We start from the raw sequence: 20,903 nt of genomic DNA, 5'->3' as shown, positions 1-20,903 counted from the left end.
AGCATGTTACAGAATTTAACTATTTCAAAACTGGTCCAAAATGAGCCATTGTAATAATTTGTTTTTTCTACTGAAGAGGTACTCTTTGGGTAAATAAATACAGCTTAGTAATTTCTGGTCTCAGAAACAGTATATTTGCAATGGTAGAAAGCCTATTAAATTAATTTCACTAAGAAATAGAACTATAAGATTAAAATTAATAAGCCATGTTGGTTTGCATGGTGAGGTTTCACAAGTGAGGAAACTACAGGAGTGGGTTCTGTGAGATGCTTCCAGAAGTTTTGCCCATATCTGACAGATCCAATGCCAGCCAGCTCCAGGATGGATGAAGCTCTGGCCAAGGCCAAGCCCAGCAGCCACCATGATGGTGCCAGTGGAGTAATAGGTTAAAGAAGTGGGGAAAAGCTGCACCATTGCAGCCAGAGAGAAGAGTGAGAATATGTGAGAGGAGCAGCTCTGCAGTCACCAAGGTCAGTGGAAAAGGAGGGGCAGGAGGTGCTATGGGTGCTGGAGCAGAGATTCCCCTGCAGCCCCTGGTGCAGACCATGCAGAGGCAGCTGAGCCCCTGCAGCCCAGGGGGGTCCCTAGGGGAGCCTGTATCCCCCTGCAGCCCAGGGAGGTCCGTAGGGGAGCCTGTATCCCCCTGAATCCCAGGGAGGTGCACAGGGGAGCCTGTATCCCCCTGCAGCCCAGGGAGGTCCCATGGGGAGCCTGTATCCCCCTGCAGCCCAGGGAGGTCCGTAGGAGAGCCTGTATCCCCCTGCAGCCCAGGGAGGTGCACAGGGGAGCCTGTATCCCCCTGCAGCCCAGGGGGGTCCGTAGAGGAGCCTGTGTCCCCCTGCAGCCCAGGGAGGTCCCATGGGGAGCCTGTGTCCCCCTGCAGCCCAGGGGGGTCCCTAGGGGAGCCTGTGTCCCCCTGCAGCCCAGGGAGGTCCCATGGGGAGCCTGTGTCCCCCTGCAGCCCAGGGGGGTCCCATGGGGAGCCTGTATCCCCCTGCAGCCCAGGGAGGTGCACAGGGGAGCCTGTGTCCCCCTGCAGCCCAGGGGGGTCCCTAGGGGAGCCTGTATCCCCCTGCAGCCCAGGGAGGTCCCTAGGGGAGCCTGTGTCCCCCAGCAGCCCAGGGAGAGCTCCACGCTGGAGCAGGAGCCAAAGGAGGCTGTGACCCCGTGGGAAGCCCGTGCTGGAGCGGGCTCCTGGCAGCACCTGTGGGAAGTCAGTGGAGAGAGGAGCCCCTCCGGAGCAGGTTTGCTGGCAGGACTTGTGACCCACAATGGAGCAGTTCATGAAGAACTGCAGCCCGAGGGAAGGATGCATGTTGGAGAAGTTCATGGTGGACTGTCTTCAGAGGGAGAGATGTCAAGCTACAGCAGGGGAAGAGTGTGAGGAGTCCTCTCCCTGAGGAGGAAAGAACAGCAGAAACCACATGTAATGACTGTCCACAGTTCCCATTCCCCATCCCTCTGTGCCACTGTGTGGAGAGAGGTAGAGAAAATCAGGAGAGAAGTTCAGTACAGGAAGAAGGGAGCGGAGTGGAGGAGTGAAGCTGTTTTAAGATTTAGCTTTTATATCTCATTAGACTATTCTGATTTGATTGGCAATAAATTAAACTAATTTCCCTAAGCCAAATGTGTTTTGCCCATTACAGTAATTGGTGAGTGATCTCTTCCTCCCCTTATCTCGACCCACGAAGTTTTCCTCGTGTTTCGTCTGCCCTGCCTGGCTGAGGAGAGCAGTGGGAGTTTGGTGGGCACCTGGTGTCCAGCCCGGGTGAGCCCCAGCGCCAGAGCAACACAAACTGTGGCTGCGCTAGACAGAAATAACCCCGGGTCACAGAACCACAGTGCCATCTATTGTCGGTATTATCTTTTACAAAGAGCGCTGATTTTAATAGTTTCAATTTTCCCTGTCTTAAAACCAAAATAAATTTATTCCTCCAACTGATCTTACAGCATACAAGCTCTTGGTTGCAAAGGCAATGCATATCAAAGTAGTACAGCTGTTAAGATTTCATTGAGCCTTATAGTGTGTAGGAAAAAAGCATACAAAGCTGTATTTTTCAGAAGCTATCAGACATAGGGACTGAGATTGTTTTAGCTGCAAATATGTGACATATGGTGGTATGGTGAAATGTACCAGATAAAATCCCTGAGCTGCAAATCCACTCAGTTTTACCTCAGTACTACTAGACCTCTGTATGTAGGCTCCAGTGTATCATGATTTGTTATGTTCTTTGGAAAACTCCCTGCCAGAATTTCTACATAATTTTCACTGATCATTGAAAGAGAATACATTTAGTTTATCAATATGACACTTCAAGATAGAAAAGAAAAGATGTTTGGAAAAGAACACACTGAGTTCCATCTACAGATGTATTCTCTGAAGGGAGTCAGCATTGCATATGCATCAACATAGTCCCTTATAAAGGGCTCAAAAAACCCCAGAAGTTAAGACAGTTTTTTGTCATTATTATCAGTTGTCACCATGAAGGCAGGACACCAACTTTTCCATAAATATTTTTGCAAATGCCTTTGCAATTGAGGTAAAAAAAAAATCTCAATGAATTTATTTGCAAATTCTTAGGTCACTATTCAATGATAATACAAATATTAGCATTTTGTGAGTTTGCTTTTATTCTTACCGTTTACATGGTAAATGTTCTGTAGCAGTAGAAGAGATTGAGAGTCTCAGAATCCTTAAACACTTCTTCACAGCTCTCAGGAACCCAGCAGTAAAAACTATATTCCTGCAACCACATAACTGCCACAGGAAACGGAAGCAAAGAAATGAAAACTGGGAACTGCTGGTGACTCCTAGTTAAATGCCCAGGTCTAAGCCAGTTGAGCCAGCTCCTAGAGGCAATAGAGAAAGAGAGGCAGCTGAAAATTAGTATTTTAAGCAAGTGGAAAGAATTATGCTTTGAAATTACCTACTGAAGAAAATCCCAGTCTTCAAATCCCACAAGTATAAAATATCTCCATTCCCAACTAACAGCAGATGTAATGGGGCCACAAAACTCTGCTTTTCAAAACTAAATACTTGGGTCTATGGGGCTAAGGCTAAGCCTGGAGATAGGTGTAGGGAATATTTTTCCCCTTGTAAAGGGATTATTAACATTCACATTGGGGATCCTTGAGGGAAAACAGCTTCTTTGCTGAATGGGTCTTTTGAGAAGATAAAAAGATTCTGATTCAGATTCTTCTGATCTGCCCAAGAAGCCAGTGGCTGATGAAAGAGGAACACACTGTGACATATTAAGAGAGGTTCCACCTTATAGATCTACACCTAAGGATAAAAATGGGGAAAGAAGCATGTTAAACAGATTACTGCAGTCACTGTCAGAATACATCCACTTTTATTTATTCTTACAGCTTTTTTCAGGAAGTGACAACTGTTGCTGGGGACTTTTTGATGATGGGCAACTGAAATATAGTGAGATAAAATCAGCAAAAGAAGCCACTCAGTAAGCTAGGAACAGAACCCAGAGCTTAGAAGACATGGATGAGGGTCCCCTTCCTATAAACATCTACTTTCCAATGCTGGTGAAAACAGATTTCAAACATACATCTGGAAATCTGCAGTTCTTATTGACCCATTAAAAAAAAATCTAGCAATGCACAGTTATTGCAATTGAGATCTGTGTGTTTGAAATAAGTCAGGTTTACTTATTTAGGTTTGTAGAACCAGCAAAAATATGGATCAAAAGCAGTTTATAAAGGCACTTCCCAAGATGAAGTACAGCAATTGTGAGACCCTGAATGACCCAAAAAAAGACAGATTATCCTAAATTTCCTCTTTAATACTTCCCACAAGAAAAATATGACAGACATTTGGGAAGCAGCACACAGGACCTGAAAATTCATTCAAGGCAGGATACCTATTTCAGAACATTTGTTTGAAAGAGATGGAACTATCAGGGTCAAACAATGGCAGAAAATCTCAGGATTCAGAAGCAGACTAGTCCAACAGTTACTCCACCAAAATATTTGGACTTGCTGCCTTTAATTATGCATAAAATAAAGGTTGAAGTTTCCACAGGAGTATGATCACCATGGCTGCACTCTGGAAGTCAACATTTCTGTTCTCCACATGAGAAGTGCAGAAATTATTTTTCCCCCTTCCTGTCTTGTAGACAGTGAACCCTTCAAGTGAAAAGGTTTGCTTCAATAGGTTTTTCTACAGTGCTTAGCATTGTGGACCTGGTCACTGTCAATAGTAATAAGCTCTTTCCTTTTCTTTCAATGAACTGTATTATCAATAGTGACCTTTATTGTCAATAGTCCCCTCCTTACTGCAACTTAGATTTTTTTCCAGAACTCCAGGTTATGTTTCTGAACTGAAGTCTCTTCTTTCCCCAAAGATATATTATCCTTCTATCTTTATCTTTGTTACTGCAAGGAGTAATATAAACTGGCTTTTTCTTACCTACATATCTCAGACTTCCCTCCATCTCATCACCCAGGTCACTGATAAAGACACTAAACAGTCCTGCCCATCATATCAATCCCTGAGGGGTGTCACTTTGGCAGCTGGACTCTGGACTGCTGATCAGTACTCCCTGAGCCCAGCAATGAAGCCAATTTCCCACCCACCTTATTTTTCCAATCTTGTTACAGGACACAAGGAGACCATTAGAAGTTCTTTCAGAGCCCTTGCTAATGTATATAACTTCCACTGCTCCTGCTTTGTCCGTTGATGCAGAATTCTCTTCAGATGGTAATTAGACTCATCAGGTGTGCTGTGCTCTTGGTAAATCCATGTTGGCTATTCCTATTCACCATCTTGTTATTTGTATACTTGGAAATGGCTCCCAGGAGGATTTGTTCTGTTACTTTCCTGGAACTGGTGGTAAGGCTGACCTGTCCTCAGTTTTCTTGATCTTTTAGACACTAATTTTGACACTTTTACACACTAACTAAATAATCCCTATATTAGTGATTGAAAACTTGTTCCCTTTGAGGTTTATGCTTTTTTTTTTTTTTTTAAACTTTCAGAACACTTATCTTTTCTTAAAATCAGATCAATCAAGTTTTTTTGCCAATTGTGTTTGGGCAATATAAGCATCTACTTTTACTTTTTTAGTTTAAATTAATGTTTGGAATCTTCTGACCCTTTCATTGCCTGTACTCCCTCTGGGAATCATATATATTATTGAAAAATATTCACTCTGCTGGGGATCAGGCCAGTTGCTCCAAAAGCCATGTAGGCATGTTACCATACTCATCTTTGACAGCAATAAATTACTGTCTTTTCACCAGCTTTTCTAAAAGCCGTGCGCTTTAAAGTAATCTTTTTTTGTAATTTTGCATTACTCTTATCTATTATCTATTATAGATATTATAATAGATAATATATAATATATAGATATTATATTATATAATTATCTATTATAGATAACAGATCTAAATAATCCTTACAGGAAGAATTTATGATACACATGAAAGCTCCTTCTGCTACTTTGACCCTAATTTTGATAAATGACTTCAAGTCTGTGGCCTGAACTCTCCACCAAGCCCAAGAAAGAAAGTCTATTATACATGTATTACTTCAAGGCTCATGTAGGGATCAAGGCATGCCAGCTGGTGTTGCTGATCTTAACTCATTCCATAAGACCTAAAGAAAAGCCTGTCTTCCTTGGAATGACAACCAAGCCTAAATAAATGGTATTTATGCCTCCACCTCTCCTTGCATCTCCCATTAATAAGACAAACCCTAATGTTCTACTAGATTATTTATTGGCTTAAATTGAATTTAAATTTTTCCTTTGGCATTTGCTAAATCAGATCTTCACGATTACATTCCTGTCAGCAAATATCTTTCCTTAGCTGCAACTATACATCAAAGTTTACTTGAATATTTGATTTCAAGATACCAGCCTCCAGGGTTCAGTAAATACATGAGAAATTTAAAACTGTATGTGGAAAAATTTCTCAAAAAAGCAGACTCTTCATAGGTTCAAAATTAATCTGTATTAGAAAGAAATAGCAAACAAAAGACATTATATAAATATGTGCAATTAATTTACTATGAAAAAAAAGACTTCTCCACTTTTAATTGTAACACATTAAGAGGAAAATACTTTCTGTCAGAATTATCAGGAGCATATTCCTCACTGGATTTAATATCAGCTGTAATGTGCTTAATTTTCCGTTTTTCTGAAGTGATAAGAAAATATTACTAATATTTCTTACAGTACTGTAAATAAAGTAACATGAGAGGGTGTTTTTTCCCTTGGAAAAGTTGTAACTGCTTTTACTGCCCCAGGAACAAAGAATTTTTCAAAAAACATTACTTCCATTTCCTTATCACAAATTATTTGTTGCTGCAACTGCAAATCTTCTGGGTATATATTTTCCACAGCCTCTCTGCAAAAGAGGATTTATGAATGTACTCGGTCTCATAGCAGCTCAGAGCTATTGAGGCCATTCCTGACACCCAGTGCAGTGCTGCAGGAGCACCAATCCAAGATAAAGCCAAGTGAAAGAGGAGCCAGGGGAGCTATGTAACTGGGATTACAGTGCAAGCAAGACCAAAGGACAATGCTGTGTCCTCAAAAGACCTAGGGACTCAAATGATACATTAATGAACAGAAAGAAAATAATGAAATCAAGAATAAGAACAGAGCAGAAAAAAACCCTCAATGTACACAGATAAAGAAAGTGAAGGTGTGTAAGAAAGAAAGAAAAGAAGCTCAGATCTAACTTCTATCTAGAAATAAAAGGTAAAAGATAGATGGATGTAGAAGGAAGGGGAAATAATAAAGAAAATTAATAACAATTCAGTTGTGCAGAAATGTCTCCCTTTCCCTGTGCAAACTTTCTCCCGTGAAAAGCTAGACTTGAAACAGGTTGTGTCAATAGAGCCAGCATGAAATATACTGAGGGATGATACTGCTGCCAGCATATATGTTTCTTAAAAATGACTGATAGCATGGCATAAGACAGTTAAAGATAATTCAGATAAATATCATATTAGAATTCTAAAAGACTTAATTATAATGAATTGCTATAAAGAACACCAGAGAAGTTCTTTACAGAAAAGAACAGCATACAAATAATCTCTTGGCAAAGTCAACAGTGAAGGGTGTATTCAGAGCTCTGGATAGCCAAAGTGATGATGAGATCACATACAAAACGTTGAGAAAAAAATGACTGAAAAGCAGGCAGGAGAAAGGTAGTAACCACCACTCTTAATTCAGACTACCACAAAAAGTATTAGAAGATTAGAAAAGTGTGTACCCAGATGCATGGCTGAGGGAAAGACTGTATTTACTGCAAAGAAAATGGGAAAGGAAAAATTTGGTGTCATAAGCTTAAAGACACACATTGTTTGGCTACAATATGGAAGTCTCTTGCTGGAAGCTTTATGGAAAATGTGTTTGAGACTGTTGAAGTTAATGGTATGTTTCCCCAAGTACAGAAAAGATGGTGAAAAGGCAAAAACCTTGCTGACAGAATGCAAAGACTTTGTCACTGATACCAAGAGAAATTCTAGGTGGAGGATGTGAAATCATATCTCACCACTGGATGAGAATCATCCAGTGATCTGAGTGGTAAGATGGTAGAAAGCACTGTCCATGTGGGGGGAACACAGAGAAAGTGTGTTGGAACAGTATGTGCTGTACTGGAATATAATAAAGCAAGAGTACATAAGCCAAAAGATTTTCCAGAGTGTCTGTCATTCTTTTATTTTAATATCCTCATTTCTACTGGTTGCCCTGCTGTACCATATGAGAAGCCTTTTAATGATGAAGGAAAGGAAGCCTGTTTCACATCTGATATGTTTTACAGAATCTGAAATGATAGGCAGAATGCAAACAAAATGAATTCACAGGTAAGAACTGCAGACACTGTCTGAAAGGATACAGAAATAGAATTAAGGTTAAACAAATGTCCATAACCAAAGATACTAGAAAGATCTATACTGTAGCACAGAAGAGACTGCACCAGCTTGGCTCCCTCTGCCTTACACTGTTCTTAACACTATCCTGGTGTGTCAGCTCTGTGCCAAGAAAACAGCTCTCTGAAGGGCTGAGACACAGCCCTCACATAATTTGCTTATGTATTTACGTTCAGCCATTTTTGATGGAAAATACATAAAAATAATGCATACATCTTGACATGGAGATGTGGGGAGGCTAGGGAGACTCATCAGCAGGCTCTCAGGTGAAGCCTTCTGAAATGGGAGTAAATAGGGCAGAGGTTATCTAATGGACTTGGATAGGAAGAGTACAAACACATCAAAAATCTGATCAGTATCACTGCCTGAGTTGGGCAGATTTCATACTGACAGTAAATAAATAACAACGATTGCAAATACCAGGAAAAATGAGATGTGTGTAGCAACATCTGTCTAGATGTATAAGAGAGAAAACAGACTGGCTACAGTTCAGTTCAAATAACTAACTGGCCATTATCTTGCTAGTGAGAGACATTTAGGGAGCTACAAAACACACACGTAGAGATGGAAGGAACAACCTGGAGAGTACTTGAGTAGTGAAGAAACATAATTTAATTTGATTGATTGCAATTTAAACACAGCTTGAAAAAGAAAAGTTGATATGAGGATGTTTAAACAGCTCAGAGACAGACTATTTGTACCAACTATATCCAGGTACAGAGGCAGGATAGGAAAGCTGCTCTGGAAGACAGGATGAAAGGCCCAGGTCTGGGGTCCAGCAGCTGTAGTCCAAATAGATCTGCTGGGGAAGAATAGAAAGTAATGGGAGGGACAAAATTATCAGTACTGTGTATTGCTAGAATTAGCAATCAAAAATATAAAAGGAATTGGAAAAGTCAAGATGAAAAATATTAAAGGCAAAAATAGTTGCTGTCAAAGCAGTATACGGTACAAGACTACAAAGCAGGAGGTAGCTTTGCTGAGGACATTTTTGACAACTGACAGGCATGTTTAACTGCCTATCAATAAATAAAGAAAGAAATAATTAAAGCCCAGCACAAAGTGGGATCATTTGGGTTGTGAATAAGATGGAAGCACTGCGAAATATCTTCGTTACTTTGTGATGTCACAGGTCAGGTGTAAAATACCTACACTAGAATTTGGGTTTATTATAAATTCAGCAGTTTGTCTGGTGGCACCTGCTATGAAGAACTCTGAAATTCTGAGAGGAAGTAAAACATTTGCAATGCAAGGGTGCAATGATCCCAGCTCAGGGCACTCCGGCAACTTTTTCCTCCTTGAAGTTGTCAAGGGATTACAACAGGAACAGAAAGGCTGCTCTGAATAGTTCACTATTATGGATTCTCTGGTGGGTTTCTTGAGTCAGTGGGTTGTGAGTGAATGGCCACGATCTCCCCATCAGAATTATCTTCTACTCAATTAGACCTGATTTCAGCACAGTTAATGAGTTTTCTGTGTTTACTTTCCTGTCCTAGGAATTCTGACAAATGTCCTTGTGGCCCGTGAATTCTGCATTCTTTGTGCTCACTATCAGCAGCACATCCCTGTCCCCAAGCTTTGCTAACCTCTCCCCTAGGTCTCAGACCACTGAAACATATCCATCCCTAAAATTAGCGAGGCAATTCCACCTGGACATCAATAAGAGCTTGTTCGCTGTTGTTTCACGGATTAAATCTCTGTTCTTGATTAGGCTTCAAAGAAAATAAAGACCAAACACCACAGAGCAACCTTTTTTAAGGAAATGGTTACACATTTGACGCGCCGCAGCCCCACGGCGCCGCAGGCCCGGCGGTGCCGGAGCGGGGCCGGGCCCGGCCGCGCCATGGCGGGCGGGAAGGGCGGGCGGGCTGGAGGAGGAGCCGGCTCCGCGCAGGGGCCGCCCCTTCCCGGCGCGGTAAGGCCGCGGCAGCGGCAGCGGCAGCGGGAATGGGCCGGCCGGGAGCGCGGGGAGCCGGCGGTGGTAGCGCCGGGAGGGGAGGATTCGGCGCCTGCGAGGGCGGGAGGGAGGCGGTGCAGGCAGCGAGCGCTGTGTGCTGTGTGCTGTGTGCTGTGTGCTGTGGGCGTCCCGGGCCGGGCCGGGGCCTTGCTGCTGCCCCGGGCTGCCGTGCCGTGCCCGGCCGGGCCGTGCCGTGCCGGGCCGTGCAGTGCCGTGCCGTGCCGTGCCGGGCCGTGCCGTGCCGGGCCGTGCAGTGCCGTGCCGTGCCGTGCCGTGCCGTGCCGTGCCGTGCCGGGCGGCGGCCTCGGCCCCGGTCGCAGCGCTGTGAGGGACGCGCCCCGAGCGCTCCCGGTGCTGCGCGGCTCCTCTGGCCCGGTGCCCGTAGGAGCGCGCAGGTGTCAGGGCGTGTTAACATTTTCGTGTTAACATTTGTTACCTGGTCTGATGTTACCTGGGTTCCCCTCAGGGTTTTCTTGTGTGACAGGACCCGGGGGAGCGGCCTGAAGTTGTGTCAGAGCAGGTTCAGGTTGGATATCAGGAACACGTTCTTCACCCAGAGGGTGGTTGGGCACTGGAACAGGCTCCCTAGGGAAGTGGTCACAGCACCAAGCCTGACAGAGCTCAAGAAGCTTTTCCACAATGCTCTCGGCACATGTGTGACTCTTGGAGATAGTCCTGTGCGGGACTGGGAGCTGGGTGTGATGATCCCTGGGCATCCCTACCGACTTGGAGTATGCTGTAACCCTGCAGTCTGTTCACCTTTCAGCTGCCTGCTTGGCCTTACTGCCCCGTGCAAACTGACAGTGGCCACTTTTGTGTCAGCCTTCCCTTGTGTCCTTAGCCCACTTGCATTACCAGCTGTTCTAAAACTCCCTGGCTCTCCTTTGCTTGTACTTTTCGTACTGTTTGCCATGGAAATAAGCCTTCTGCTCCTCTGTTTCTGCTGTCCTACAGACTGCTAGAATGTGGTAATTAACTTCCATCAAAGATGAGAATAAGACTCAGTATTGTGGTAGTTAGTGGCTGGATACTGTCACACACAAGAGAAGGAAAGGTGGTACATTTTTTCTTCCTGCATGGGAATTGTGGAAGTAACAGCCTGGCCCAGGGATCTCCAGGTTAACCACAGCACGTGGGAATGCTTGTTTGATAGCCAAAGAGCAAGCCACAGTTAGTGCTGAGGTAAAGGTCATTGGAGATGTCAGTCTGTAGGAAAGCAGATAGGCTTTGCCCATTCTGCTCACAAGGGTTCAGCCTCCCCTGTCTCTTTTTTATGGGGAAATAGAAAGTTAATGAAAGATCAGAAAGCATGTGCAGTAAATTCTTCTGAGAAATGGTAACTTTAAACAAAGATACTACAAGTTGAATACAACTCTTCTCAAAAAGTCTAAGACCAGGATTTATTTTCAAACTTAACTTTATCCTTTTTTTTTTTTTTTTTTTTCAAGTTAAAATCATGGCACTGAAACAGGTTTCCAGCAACAAATGCTTTGAAGGTTTCCAGAAGGTGTTTGAACACGACAGGTAAACACCACTAAAGCAACCAAGATGTTTAGCTTGGGGCAGTGAATCCATTGCTGTCTGTTTTTGGTCTGCAGGAAAACAGCATGCTCTCACTAATATCCATATTTCAGTCTGCTGCTGCTTTGGCTGGGCTCTTGAATTCCTGTGTTAATGTTTAACATAATCTAGTATACTTAGTGCTGTAGAGCTGAGGTGGGAAGCTAATATTTTTACCTCTGAAAATGGAGCTTCGTTACTTTGGGTTGTCCTGTTTGCAGCACAGAGAACTGCTGTGGTTGCAAAGTTCCACTTGCTACTGGGTCTCTTACTGCTGTGCACTCTGGAAAAGTACTGTGAGCAGTGACTCAGTGAATAGATTCTTGTTTAATGAAGATGTATAAGAACACCAGATTTAAAAAAAAATTTATCCAAATAAAAATAAAATCATCAGTTGTGCTTAGATAAGAGTTTATTGACAGTTTTAGGCTTTAGCATTAATTGAGCAACTAATTGGTCTGAGACTTGGTAGACTTAGTAGATTGAAAACCTCCCTTGCTGGTGCATGCTGTGCATTTAATGTTGTGCAACTCATGTGGATGTGTTCTTCAGTAAAAATTATGTTGCAATTTGATAGCCAAAGCTCAAGCTAAATATTGCTGGGATTCAAAATTCGATTTTCAACCTGTTCTCAGTTAGCAGCACTGTGAAAATGTGGCTTATTTGTAAGTCTCTTTTAAGTATATTCAAAAAAGGCTGAAAAGTTAACTGTTGCCAAATCTAGAGTCTAAGGCTGAGTTTAAAAATTGATTTTCCCTTCCTTTAACTTAGTTGCTACAATTCACTGACCACATCTCCCGTTCAATGAACTGATTCCTTTTTTTAATGGTAGTGACCTTGTTAATTAAGTAGTGGTGATAACAAGGAGTATTTTATTAATACAGTGCAGAGCTAAAATGCAAAATGAAATTTGGAATCTACTTGCCTCCAAAAGCAGAAACTGGGAAGTGTCCTGTGCTGTATTGGCTGTCGGGTAAGTAACATGAGTCTTAGTAACTTAAAAAATACAATCATAAACATTTTTAAACTACTGGACTACAGTTACTGAAAACTTAATGTAGAGGTACTGCAGTGGAAGCTTTTGGATTCTAGAGAAACTCATCTTCTGGAAGGCACACTTAGTTTGAGTGTGCTGTGATAAATCAGAATGCAGCTTGGGGGTAGCCTACCATATTGTGTTCCAAAATGCTCAGTGTTCGAAGTGTTCTACCCTTTTGTTCTAAAGGTTCATACTTTTAGTTCCAAAGCGTATATATAAAGGTTCTCCTGTTGAGACACTCCTGCTTTCCTTTGTTTTCAAAAACTGCTTCAGCTGACAGAGTAGGAATGTGAAAAGAGCCAATGGAAGCCCGCACAATTGTCCTGTGGACTCTACCTTATTCCAAGTAAAACTTTGCAGGAAGCAACTGGTGAACTTGAAAAGAGAGCTGCTGTCAGCTGCCATAACGCAAGTATGTCTGGTGTGAAGTGAATCTGTGGGATCAGAAAGGGCCAGAGGCTGAAGAGGCTTGTGCAGCAGGAGTGAAGGTGTCTCATCAAAAATTAATTAATTAAATCTTTTTTTCTTTTAAATTCAAAACAAAAAGCAGAAATCTGTTCTGTAATCCAAGGAGTTGCTTTATTGAGATTTGTGTTTAGAAAGTTGGAGACCAGGACTGTTAGTGTGGAGAATTGTGTTCCTTGTCACAAAATAGCTGGTGGGTCTAATTTGTGTCATGACAGTGGATGGTAAAAATGTTTATACTTGAAGTTAGGGACATCAGAATTGTTTTTATTTCCCCAGGGCTGACCTGCACAGAGCAGAATTTCATAACGAAAGCCGCCTTTCAACAAGCGGCAGCAGAGCACGGCCTCATCGTGGTGGCACCAGACACGAGCCCACGTAAGTTCCACCAGAGACATTACAGGTAGCAGTCATTGCACTGAAGTGCACTCTCTGTCCTCAGAGAACAGTGTGCTGAAAAGTGTCTGGCCCACCTGAGTCAGAGTTTGACCTCACCTCTGCATCTTGCATTGTTCTCTAGATTACCTTGTATGTGTTTTTAATAGTGGGGTAGTGAGGGCTTGACACTGGAATGTATTGTTGCACTAAAACTAGAACAAAGGGGCTCTAGAGTTCAGCACAGACGAGGAGAGGGAAGAAAAGTGAAACAACAAATGTGTCTTATTAGAATTCTTGCTGACATTTTGTGTGCCTTGCTGACACCCTACAGAACCTGCAGAACTGTGTTTGCACACAAAGATGCAATACTTGCTTTTAATAGTATTCTGTCTTCTAAAGCAAATTAAATATATGCCTTCAGAAGATTACAATACTTGAAAAGTAAACTAGAAATCCTTCTTCCCTCCAGCTACAACAGACTACTAATGAATGGATTTTTAAAATTATGTGCCGTTATTTGTATAAGGCTGAGCTTATGGTATGGGAAATCTGAAAATGGTGGATCTGCAGTTATTAGAAATAGTGGGGATTCACTGTTTTATGTTTTGTATTTGGATTCTGCCACAGTCTCATGAGTGCTGTAAATAAAGGTGTCAGCCTTCTAATATTTCCCAAGCTTTAGTGGGTTACATCTGACTACAGGCATTACAGGAAGGAAGCAATGTTCTTTCCATAAAGCATTTTTTACATCTAGGTTTTGAAGTTGTGTCAGGTCAAAGAATGTAAATGTATATTTCTAATGAAGAAGAGGAACAGAAAGCAAAACTTGTGAATGAATGAACTTCACACTTTGTTGTTACTGTTTGCTGCAGGCTAGAGATGGGCAACTAACCTTTGCTTTATTCATATTGGGTAGTTGGACTGGAACTTGTTTTTGGTAGCATCTGTGTAAATTGTCTCTGTCAATGTGTAACTGCCTTTGCATAGGTCATTGCTTTGTCCATTTCCTTTTAAGTCCCTCATGGCAGCTTCTGTCTTGCCTTGTAGACTAATAACTGATAAGGATTGCTCTACTATTTAAGTGAGTTTTGGTATGAGCTTCATATTATGCTCTTAAATTTTAGCTGAGAAACCCCAGATGTTTTTAAGTCTGTTTGAGCTGTGTGGAGAAACAAGTGAAAAGCAATTAAAATATAATCATGAGCTGAGAGGTATTGAAAATGCTTACATATGCATTTTAATTATGTCATGCATGAGAATTACCATCCAGGAGCCAGTAAATGTATCTGGATGGGGAAAAAAGATATGAAATCATTCAATACTTGTCATTACAGACACTTTGTGAGGCCTTGATAGACTTTACTTTTCCTGCTTTGAAGGGGTTTGTTTTTCCAGACAGGTATACTGAGCAATATTATGCAGATTCCTTTTCCAATGTCTATTTTTCAAGGCTTCCTGAAAGTTTTTCTTAGCATAATGAGCCTTATGCCTTCATTGCCTGGCAGGACTTTCTGAGTTTTTGTCCAGCTCCAAGGTACTGAAGATAGACTTTTTACACCCAACATGTTTAAGCACCCCAGTCCCTGTGATTGCTGGACTGTTAAGTCAACATAATCACTCAGTGTTTAAGGGCTTGTCACTGGTGCAAAGTCAACTTTGATCCTTGTACACCTGATTTGACACTGTGGGAGGGTGGCAGCCCTCCCTGCACAAATTGTGAGGGACTGTTGAGTTACATGTGGGTTTGCAGTGTAGTTTGACAGTGGTAAAAGCCCATGTAATTTTGGATTGCAGAAACTAGGAAATGATGGCCTCTCTTTCTCCAAAACATTCCTATCACATACAACTTGAAATATTGAGTTCTGCAGACCAGGCTGGTAAATCACAGACTAATCAAAGGGAGGACTGGGTGGGATGCACTGACTCTCAAGAGCACATCTGCAAATTTCGTTTGAAAGTGTAACCTTGGAAAAGATACAATCCTGCAGTTATTCAAAGATTTAAGTTTCATGGAAATTATAGGTGGGTGCAATGAAATGAATTGTAGAAGAGGTAGACTTGTGAAATGATAGGAGCAGTGTATTATTCTTCTGGAGAATCTTAAAAAGGGAGGTGTAGCAGGCATTATTTTATGTGTAGCACATAAATTGGCTTGGACACACCATTTGGTGATACATGGTTCTGTATTCTGGAGAAAAGGAAATTTTCTTCTGTTTCTCACACAATTTCTTGTACTTGATAGGATGAGGTCTAATGACTGAAATTAGCTGGTAGCACCAATTAACAAGTGCCAACTTTTGATAAAGTTCCTGAGTAAATTTGACATATATATATATTTATTTGTGGAGATATTGACACCATTTAGAAATTGGATATATCTGTAGGCATTATGTAAGTGTAATTTTGCAAGTATTGAAATAACACTTGAAAATATTGTATGAATGAATTAAAATCTGAATTGTCTTATAGTTGAAGGGGTAGAGAAATGATTGAGAAACTTGTGTCCCAAGTCTCATTTCTATGGCAGTTCTCCAATTCTGAACATGCAGTAAAGGAAAGATTTGTCATTGTAGGTGGCTGCAATATTGAAGGAGAAGATGAAAGCTGGGATTTTGGCACCGGTGCTGGTTTTTATGTGGATGCCACTGAAGATCCTTGGAAAACAAACTACAGGATGTATTCCTACATAAAAGATGAGGTAATTTGACTGCTGGGTTCTCCTGGTGTTGCTGGGTAAAATAAAGGGGTGTGGCTCACTCATAGGAAATTCTCACATCTGGTGTTACAAGGTTACAGGAGATTTCCATAGAGATACTTTGAGTTACTTATCAGCTGAACTGTTTCCTTCTCATTTCACATTCTCCTTCAAGTTGCTTTCAGGCCATGCTCACAAATGTCAAGCTAGAACCAGAGATGTGCCTTTGGTTTCAGTGGCATTAATAGTTGGTTAGATGTGTGCTTTTTTTTAAAACATACTCAAGTTGCTTTAACATTTTTATTACACTTTTGTTTCCTTTACAGCTGCCTAAACTAATAAATGCAAATTTTCCAACTGACCCTGAACGGATGTCTATTTTTGGGCATTCCATGGGAGGTCATGGAGCTCTTATTCTTGCTCTGAAGAATCCTGGGAAGTACAAAGTAAGATGAAGTATAGCTTACATGAGGTACACTAATGCCTATATAGATTTCTGTAAATGTGGCAGAAGAAAACATAATACTGAGTTGAGGACATTAAATGTATAAATAGTTTCATTTGCTGCAGTTCATTGTTACAAAGTTTTGGTTTTTTTGCTGCTCTTTTTCTGAACAGTCTGTGTCAGCATTTGCTCCTATCTGCAACCCAATTCAGTGTCAGTGGGGGAAGAAGGCCCTTGGTGGATATCTGGGACCAGATGCAAGCAAATGGGAGGTATGTATTGCAGCTGCAGTTCTACAGTGGCAGATGAATGAGTGATCTGTGAATACATCACAGCAGGAGCCTGGAAAAAAACTCTGGATTGCCCATGAGCTGGTACTGTTGTTTTACTACACCCCTAAGCACAGAAAAGCATTGTTTGTTCCTGGCAGAAGTGACTTGCTGTTGCCTTATGGTGCTTATTAAAATGTAATGAGATACAGGCCTCTCATCAAATCAACTACATTTCTCTCAGTTTTATGAAGATTTAAAAGTCTGGGCTGAGAACAATTATGAGCAGTGTATTTTTGTAGTAGCCTGAAGAGAGAGACTGCTGCAAACTGCTCAGACTGATGAACCTCATGACGTCCTGCATGGGCAGCCTGTGGGAGGCCTCAGAGAGGAGCCGTCAGATACTTGGAAAATGGTATCCTTATCCTGCAGAACAGCATTAAACTAGACAAAGTTTTAGCTCCAGGACCTTAATTTGGAGTTATCAGTAGTTGTATATGAATGGCTAAGATACAAAAATGTTTGTCTGCATGATTGCTGCATTATTTGGGCAGCCCTTCAGTATTTTTAATCTCAACTTAAACATTGCACTGTATTTCTATAATTAAATTAGAAGGGATCATTGTGACCATGCACTCAGATTTCCTTGTAAATAAGTACAAGCTAGAGTTCAATCCCTTGTAAATTGAATAAAGTACTTTTTAGGAAGACTTCCAGGTCTGATTAAAACTTTACAGGATTGGAGAATGTTCTCTGCTTTTCTAATTATTAATAGAGTAGTTTGTGTATTTAGAAACACCACCAGTTAAACTTGCTTAGACTTAATGTAATGGATTTTTTGTGAAACAAAACAACCACCCAAAAACCTGTTTTCTGCCCCCTTGTTTTGGAGTGTTTCTGCAAACCTAGTCCAAGGGATAACAGTAATCATCAGAAACAGACTTAGATTTGCCTTCAGCACAGATATACAACCTCTGATCTCTATTTTAGCTTAAAATTGCCATGTAAATATGTTCAGGATAATTCAATACCATCACCACAGTGCCAGACTGAGCCCAAGCTCCCACTTCCATCGCAGTGTCATTTCTACATCTGGTGGCATCCTGGAAGGATAGCTGTGATGCCTTGGTGTAGGACTTTGAATTGTGCTGTCCATTGGTATTGGTCTTCTCCACAGCATTTAAATACTTTGCTGTCTTTTTAAAGGAATTATTTATTTTGAGTATATAATAAGCACAGGACCACATGGGTAACATCGTAATTACATTTTGATACATGTATGCTTAGTTTTTAATTTTTGTTTCTCAGTCAAACCAAATTTTCTTGGTCAAATGATCATGGTAACCTTCAGGTTAAATGCCTTCCCATGAGTGTAGTTGTGTCACACTGGTGTTTTGACTTTTACCTGCCAGAATAAATACACCAAGATACCAAGTTTCTTCAGCAGGATCTAGTTTCTGCACAAGGTTGTGAGTTAATGCTGACTATATTGCTGTTCTTCAATTCTGTAGGAAGTCAGCCCTGGGCCTGATGTGCTGTTTGGTTAAACTGCCAACTTGGTAATTATCTAGCTCATACATTTGTCCTTTTTAAAGCAATAGGTATTACTTTTCAGTTGCCTGGATTTTCCCTGGTTTTCTGTTCTTCCAAAGTGTAGCTTGGTGTCCTGAGCAATGCTGCCCAGGACTCTCTGTGCCATTCTTTTCCTGTGGTCAACAAACTGAAACCAGTTGAACATATGTAACTGAAGTAATTTCTCTTTTATTTCTGCAGGCATATGATGCCACACAGCTTGTGAAGTCCTACTCGGGCTCTCGCCTTGACATCTTGATTGACCAAGGCAAAGATGACCAGTTCTTGTCTGCAGGCCAGTTACTGCCTGATAACTTCATTGCTGCCTGCACTGAGCGGAAAATCCCAGTAATCTTCAGACTGCAGCAGGCAAGTTGCTTCTGCAATCCTTGGTTGTTGTACTCTTTTTTGTGATTGTTGGTTCTATACAGCAGGCAGTGAAGAGAGTGTCTGTAAGGGGGCAGGCATGCTCTCCCTGTAGGTCTGTCCCTGGCCACTTGAGGAGGAGGGTGGGAAATGACAAAGTGACGCTTCCCCGTGGCATGGGCCATCAAGGTGTGCATCGCCCACCCGACTCGGCCGCGCTTCCCCACTAGGTGCCGTCGTGCTTCCAGCTTGGACAGGCTGATCCCTGCATGAGGTCTCGGGCTGCTGGTGCTCGGCTGAAGACACAGCATTAATCATTTTGCATGAGTATTGCAGTCACTGTACAGCCAAAGTGACACATGACCTTCTGCTGCATCCCTTATCTGTGCTGTGGGTTTTGCATTTACCATAAAACTTTGTGATTTAGTTTGCATGTGTTTGTATAAATTCCCTAATTTACACCAAGGGGTGGAACTGCTTGACAGCCTAGATTCATGTCAAGAACAAAGTGGAAGGATCGCTCTTACCTGTCCTGAGAGCACTGGAGTCTTTGTAAGCCACTGGCAACTTCCAGCCAGATTGTGAGGAGCCCGGTTGTGGAGAGTTGATGGAGCTGTGGATTGTCCTCTCTGGTTTACCATAAACCTTGCACCTAAAGAGTTGGTGCTGATGGAGTGCTGTGGGCCAGAGGGTGACATTTCAGCACAATGATGGAGCAGTAACTCAGACCTGGGCTGTGTTCTCCTTATTCCCCACACCGTATTTTAGCAGAGGAGCAGTGCCCCTGAGGGCAACTGTTCTTTGCATCTCCCTCTGCAGCTGACCCTTACTGTTACCCATCCCTAGCTTACAGGCCCAGGCTAAGGGACTTTCTGTTTGTTCAGCTTCCTAGTGGTCATCTACACTTCACCTGTTACATATTTGTTGCCATTTTAAAATATATTCCAGGTATTTCTTAAAATGGATAAAACCAGGACAGTCATTACATTTCCTCTAAAGCAGCTTAGCATGATTACTTTATCACGAGCTGTATGTTCTCTGCTGATTTCTTTATTGTTCTTTTCCAGGGTTATGATCACAGCTATTTTTTCATTGCTTCATTTATTAATGACCACATCAAACATCATGCAAAATACCTCAATGCTTGAACCATTTGGATATGGGTGCTACCTGGCCAATATGAATCAAGAGATAGTGGTGAACTAAACAAAAATCATTTACTGATGTTTGTAAAATGGAACTCTTCTGATTGATTGTACTTCTAAGAAAAATAAAAGTCCTACTTAATTTGATGTGTGTGCTTTAGAGTAACTATTGGGAATGTTCTTACATGCTTGGAAAATTCTTAATGCCATGAGGTTACATCTGTTGCATTTTGGGTCAAAATGTAAACCAGCAGATGAGTGACTTTCCTACCATGAGTGTGGGTGTGGACGTGGTACCTGCAGACAGCTTCTAGTGCAACTGTGCAAAGACTGATTAACAACAATGTGTCCATTCAGCTAATTAATTACTGGGCTTTACTTCAACCTTTAATGGAGAAGGAAGTTGTTAGTGGCACAGCTACTCAAGCTACTTAACTAATCTGAAGTGGTAGGTGTGTTTTTCCTTGGCCTGCGTAAATATCTTCCAAGGACCAAGTCTGATGGAGACTGCAGAGTGCTGTGCACAGTGCTTTACTGTGCTGTGCATTATCAAGCAAATGATCTCCAGTATTCCGTGGATGATACTTACAGAAAATACCTCTTAAAAAACATGTGAAGGGAGCAGTCTGTACTAAAAGGGATTTTTTTCTCCACTTGCCTTTGATTCTTAGTGTGTGAGAGACTTGTATTGTATATCTTGGATGTGACAGGACTGAGAGGAGCCTGCTAAATACATCTAAGAAAAGCTATTGCTATCTAGATGATCTAATATCTCATTGCTGAAATCAAGTATGCTTATTTTACAAAAGATGGCAGAATTTAGTCCTGATAGTTGTAGATCTAAAATAGCTCTTGGTGATATAATTCTGCCAGCTACCGTGGACAAGAACCCAGATTGTTCCAGTAAGCTGCAAGTAAGCAGTGAGCTTTCTCAGGGCTCAGCTGGACCTGAATAGTTGCTCAAACCTTGACTCACTCTTGCCAGAGGAAATGCTACCACAGATGTAGGATGGATTTTCTTTTTTAGGCAATGCTGAATGCTCTCCTGTGTCTCTGACTCCTGCTAGATTCTAGGTTACAGGGAGGCTGGTGCTGGTGACAGCCTTGAATTATGC

The 20,903-nt window shown here is 41.9% G+C and overlaps 1 protein-coding gene and 1 long non-coding RNA gene across 6 annotated transcripts in view; one reads left to right on the top strand and one right to left on the bottom strand.

The window, feature by feature from the left end:
* Positions 1-4,459, bottom strand: part of LOC144245908 (uncharacterized) — a 247,416-nt gene extending 242,957 nt beyond the window's left edge. For both annotated transcript variants that reach the window (XR_013339479.1, XR_013339478.1), the window contains exon 1: positions 4,424-4,459. This is a non-coding gene — a long non-coding RNA (uncharacterized LOC144245908). The remainder of the gene's footprint in view (positions 1-4,423) is intronic.
* A 5,301-nt stretch (positions 4,460-9,760) lies between these two features.
* Positions 9,761-19,935, top strand: ESD (esterase D). 4 transcript variants are annotated; one of them, XM_021528439.2, is made up of 9 exons: positions 9,761-9,812; positions 11,303-11,378; positions 12,299-12,387; positions 13,198-13,296; positions 15,870-15,994; positions 16,318-16,437; positions 16,610-16,708; positions 18,479-18,646; positions 19,711-19,935. In XM_021528439.2, the coding sequence occupies exons 2-9, from the start codon at positions 11,311-11,313 to the stop codon at positions 19,789-19,791; spliced, it is 849 nt and encodes a 282-aa protein (XP_021384114.1). In that variant the 5' UTR covers positions 9,761-9,812; positions 11,303-11,310; the 3' UTR covers positions 19,792-19,935. The 4 variants fall into 4 exon arrangements, with proteins under 4 accessions (XP_021384114.1, XP_077637525.1, XP_021384116.1 ...); XM_077781399.1 differs by lacking the exon at positions 9,761-9,812 and adding an exon at positions 9,817-9,878; XM_021528441.3 differs by lacking the exon at positions 9,761-9,812 and adding an exon at positions 9,851-9,875.
* The last annotated feature ends 968 nt before the right edge of the window (positions 19,936-20,903 follow it).

The sequence above is a fragment of the Lonchura striata genome, chromosome 2, assembly GCF_046129695.1.
Source record: "Lonchura striata isolate bLonStr1 chromosome 2, bLonStr1.mat, whole genome shotgun sequence".
NCBI lineage: Eukaryota > Metazoa > Chordata > Aves > Passeriformes > Estrildidae > Lonchura > Lonchura striata.
This window is presented reverse-complemented; position numbering and strand designations above follow the sequence as displayed.